General features: G+C 57.3%; 1 protein-coding gene across 1 annotated transcript in view; it reads right to left on the bottom strand.

Moving 5' to 3' along the window:
* Positions 1 to 3,412: 3,412 nt before the first annotated feature.
* The window catches only part of CLTB (clathrin, light chain B), a 2,926-nt gene continuing 1,901 nt past the window's right edge, over positions 3,413 to 4,437 (bottom strand). Inside the window, 2 exon segments of the mRNA XM_010002107.1 lie at positions 3,413 to 3,584; positions 4,070 to 4,123. Of these exon segments, the coding sequence (XP_010000409.1) occupies positions 3,413 to 3,584; positions 4,070 to 4,123 (226 nt within the window).

Below are 4,437 nucleotides of genomic sequence, written 5' to 3'. Positions count from 1 at the left end.
CTGAACCGCCCCTCCCTCATTCTCACCCCTATGTCCCTCTCGTCTCTGTCTGTCTCCACAGGCTGCCTCTGCACCGTCGGCGTCCTGACCTACGGGCTGATCAGTTTCAAGAAGGGCAACATCCGTCGGTCCCAGCTGATGATGCGGGCGCGTATCCTGGCGCAGGGCTTCACCTTCGCAGCCCTCCTGGGAGGCATGGTGGTCACAGCCCTCAAGTCTAGGAAGTGAAATGATGCAAGAAAGAAGCTGCAGCTGCAGACCAGTGCCCACCAGCCCATATCCCAGCTGGCAGGGTGGATTCTGGCTGCAGATGGAGTTTTCTGAGACACACTTGTGATGTCTGAGTGGAGCTGGTGTTAGAGGGAGAGGCTTTGTATTCCAGAGTGCTGAAAATGCAGCTAATACATCTGTGTGGTTAACCTGAAATCTGGGCCCTGGTGTTTTTTGATTCCCTGAGAGGTTATCCTCCTGCAACACCGGAGGCTGTCCCTCACTAAGGCTTTCCACTTGTCAGACTTCTTGTTCCTCCTTGGTGTGTCACAGGTCACAGTCTGTTAAAATTGTGTCCTGACAGTCATGGTCTGCACTGAGATGTGGCCTCAGTCAGATGGTGCACCAGCACTTGTGGAATGAGCTGCCCATGTAGGAGGTAACAGCTCTGTTTATGGCTCGATCCTGGCAGGACAGAGTTCATAAGCAGAGGGTGAGTTGTTTGTGGAGAATATGTAATATGTTTGGTTGCAACTAGTGAGTAATAAAGTGAATTGCAGCGAGATTCTGACTGATACTGGATTGCAGAGCATTGAGAAACTGGCAGAGTGAACCATGTAGGAAGGAAAGGGAGCAGGCACAGCTGCCTCAAGGTTGTGCTGATGAAAGCAGGACACAAGAGATGTGATTTCCTGTGAAAACAGCTTGGGAACTCACATTCCTAACACGGGGCCTGCCTGTGTTCTCTGAGACACACGGCTGCTTCAGCTGCTGTTACTGGGACAAGTTCCTGCACAGCTCCCTGCTTCTGCAGAGCTGGAACCAGCTGCTGAACAAGTGCCCTGTTCCCAGTGGGAGCTGCACTCCCTGTGTTGTGACAAAACACCAGCTCCAAATCCCGCTGTTGGATCTTTTGAATGATACAAGGGGTGTTAGGTGGGCCACAGAGCTTTGCTCCTGTGTGTCAGGGTCACAGAGCAGGGAGGAAATGGAGCTGCTAGGTCTGTCAGCCTGTCTGGACAAGCAGCAGCTTGCAGCTCCCTGTGGGCACAGGAGAGCAGAGCAACTCCCCTGCAGTTCCACTGCCTCTGCCCAGCCTAGTGCAAACCTTCTGGTCCTTCCTCTTGCTCCTGTTTTTGATCCTGTAGGATGTGGTTCTCCTGCAGCCCCCTCCTTTCCAGTTGGTAGCTGTGGGTTCTCCCAGACACAAACGTGTGTGTCTCTGCAGCCGAAAGATGACAGTGCCCTGAAGGGTTGGAGATGTCTGTTTATTGTAACAGGTACTTTGAACAGTGACAGGTACCAAAGCCAAGGGGATGTAGAACAGCTGTGGGCACGGCTCCCCGGGAGCTGCCCCTGCCTGACACAGGGTGCACAGCAGCTGGGGGGACCCAGGGACCCAGCTGCAAGCAGAGGCTGGGAGGACAGAGCAGGGGAGGCCTCCCTGCCCCCAGGAAGCAGCCAGGGGCTCTTTCTGCTGCTCTGCAATGAAAGACAGAGACAGGCAGCACAGTCCCAAGGTATCCCACATTGGCATCCATCCCATGCTGCAGCAGAGCTGCCTACACATACTGGAGCACATGGGGACAGAGAGGAGCAATCAGCCCTATGGACAAGGACAATCCCAACACCGAGTGACTCCCTACACACCTATTTTCCCTTTCCACCCCAGAGCGAGGGGTGCCCAGTCACCCCAAGAGGCTGCAGCTGCAGGGCAGGTGACCTTCCTGACCTGTAGAGCTGTACCTGCAGGGCAGGAGAGCTCTGCATCATCAGCTGAGCAGGGCTCTGCTGTGGGGCCAGGACAAACGTTCTGTGGCCTTTGCTCCCTGTCCCCCAGCCTGCTGCTGCAAGCGCTTCCCAAGCCCACGGTGGGCTGCAGCTGGGGCACAAAGCTCAAGGCTGGTACATGCTGGCCCACCCCTCTCTGCCACCTGGGAGTTTTGCGGGTCTCCAGGGCTGGGCCTCCAAACTGGGGGGGCTGATGCTGGCTCCACCAAGCAGAGGAAAGCTGGTGCTCTGGTTGGAAAGTGTGTGCGTTGCAGGGTTGGGGAGTGGGCCTGGGGCATCTCCCCAGCCTGCCTTAGGTGTGCAAATCCAGCGGGGGGCAGAGAGAAGCCACAGAGCAACTGCAGACAGATGTGCAGGTTGTTCAGGGACTGCACAAGTCCCAGCACCAGAACTGCCCAATCTGCTCTAGGCCCCTGTGTCAGGAAGCTGGGGGCTCAACTTGTCCCACAGCAGCTGAACCTTCCTATCTGCTTCCCTGCAACCACACAGCCTCCATCTCTCCTCTTAGTAGCAGGGGAAGGACCAGAGCAGAACCAAGCACCTCTGAAGCTTGTTGCCCCACAGTCTCAACTGCTGATTGCCTTGTGAAGGGACAGAAAACATCCTGCACACTCACCTTGTGGCCCTTTCCCACTGCCCTGCACAAAAGTGTTGCCAAGCACTGGTAGCCCCATAAGACAGATAGGACACAGACACTGCAACTGCCACTCAGAGTCCCACCAGCTTTTTGGGGTGCACAGCTAGGCTGGGGACAGTTCTACTAGGCTTGGGGCAGCTGCTAGCAGTGCTGGCCCAGCCTGGTACCTGAACTCACATTCCTTACTCCCCACTATCCCAGCAGCACCATGCTGTGGTCATGCTCCCTGCAGGACCCAGCAGTGCAGAGCTGAGTCAGGGCTGTTCCTCCACCCTCCCAGCCCCACAGCCAGCTCTGCTCTAAACCCCACCAGAAAGGCAGATCAGAGCCTGGGGTCCCACTAGGATCCCTGCCCTGGAGCTAGGACATAGGGCTGCCTTGCCTGCAGCTGCCCAGCACCAGAAGAGCTGCAGGCAGGTTTATTCCTAGCACAAGGGTGAGGTGGGGAACAGCCAGTGGGGTGTTCCCCCTCTCATTTAGCCAGGCCCTTGGGCAGGACCCACCCCACAGAGCCCAGGCCAGGTGCTCCCTCTGCTAACTCACCTCTGCCACCCACTGTCACCTACCGGGGAAATGCCACAGTAATAAATAAGTGTAAAAAGAGACCGATGAACCTTTTAAGCAAAGGAAAACCATGGGGAGAGTTACAACCAGTGACTGGAGCACAGCCAGAGGAAGGTGCAGGTAGGGTGAGGGCCCTCTGGGTTGGCCACAGGAAGCCACCCAGCTGGGAGAGCCTGGCCCTGCCCTGCTCCTGGCAATGCCAGCCAGCAGCTAGCGGGACAGGGGTGTCTGTTTGAGGGAGATGAGCACCGAGCGCATCCGCGAGACATCCTTGCTCTGCTTGCTGCTCTTGGGGTTGAAATCACAGAGCTGGGCCACCTTCTCCCACTCAGAGCCTGGGGTTTCCTCCTTGGACTCCTTCAGGAATGCTTCCTCCGAGGCCCTGGGGAGAAGTTGAGGGTTGTCACTGGCTGAACCCTTTCCATGGAAAAACTCCCCTCTGTCTGGGAACCCCTGATGTCTCCGCCTCCTGTGCCCCTGCTCCAGCCGATGAGCTCAGCATTCTCCAGAATCCAGAGACAATGATGCTCAAGGCTGCTGTTGGCTGCACTCACTCAACATACAGTTCATCCAGGGGCAACAGGGCTGTCTGCCTGCTCCCAAGACTTCTCCTTCCCCAGAGCTGACACCCAAAAGGCACAAGACCCTCCCATGGGTTTGCCTATTCAACCAGCCCCCAGAGAGGCATTTCCAGGAGCTCCAATTGCCTCTACTGCTTGGCGACCCTCAGCTGCAGCATCCCCCCTCCGCGACCTCACCAGAGCCCTGTCCCTCCCATCATCCCCCCTCCCCATGGCTGGGCAGCCAGCACTGGGGCCAGGACCCCCAGACCCTGCAGGGCAGGTACGGTCTGTAAGAGGCACATACACATAGCCAATGACATCGGCGTCCGGCTGCTGGTAAAAGGCTTTGTCAGCGATCCTAGCCCCCGAGGCACAGACAGAGAGAGAGCGCAGAGCAGACAGGCAGGCAGAGGGTTAGAAAGAGAGAAACAGAGAGGGGTTAGCATCCTCCCACAGAGCCTGACCCACTCATCACAGCACACACGGCACCAGGAAAACCTGCCCACAACAGCAGGGCTTCACAGACAGCACCCCAGCCTTGCCCCAATGCAAGGCCCACACCAGGGGCACTGAAGCCCTAGGGCCTCTCCCCTTGCCTGGGAAAGCTCTGTCCCCGCAGGGCTGGGTCCCACTGAGGGACCAAGACTCCCAGACATCCCAGGAAGGCAGATA

This window comes from Chaetura pelagica, unplaced genomic scaffold, assembly GCF_000747805.2.
Source record: "Chaetura pelagica isolate M959 unplaced genomic scaffold, ChaPel_1.0 scaffold356, whole genome shotgun sequence".
Taxonomy (NCBI): domain Eukaryota; kingdom Metazoa; phylum Chordata; class Aves; order Apodiformes; family Apodidae; genus Chaetura; species Chaetura pelagica.
This window is presented reverse-complemented; position numbering and strand designations above follow the sequence as displayed.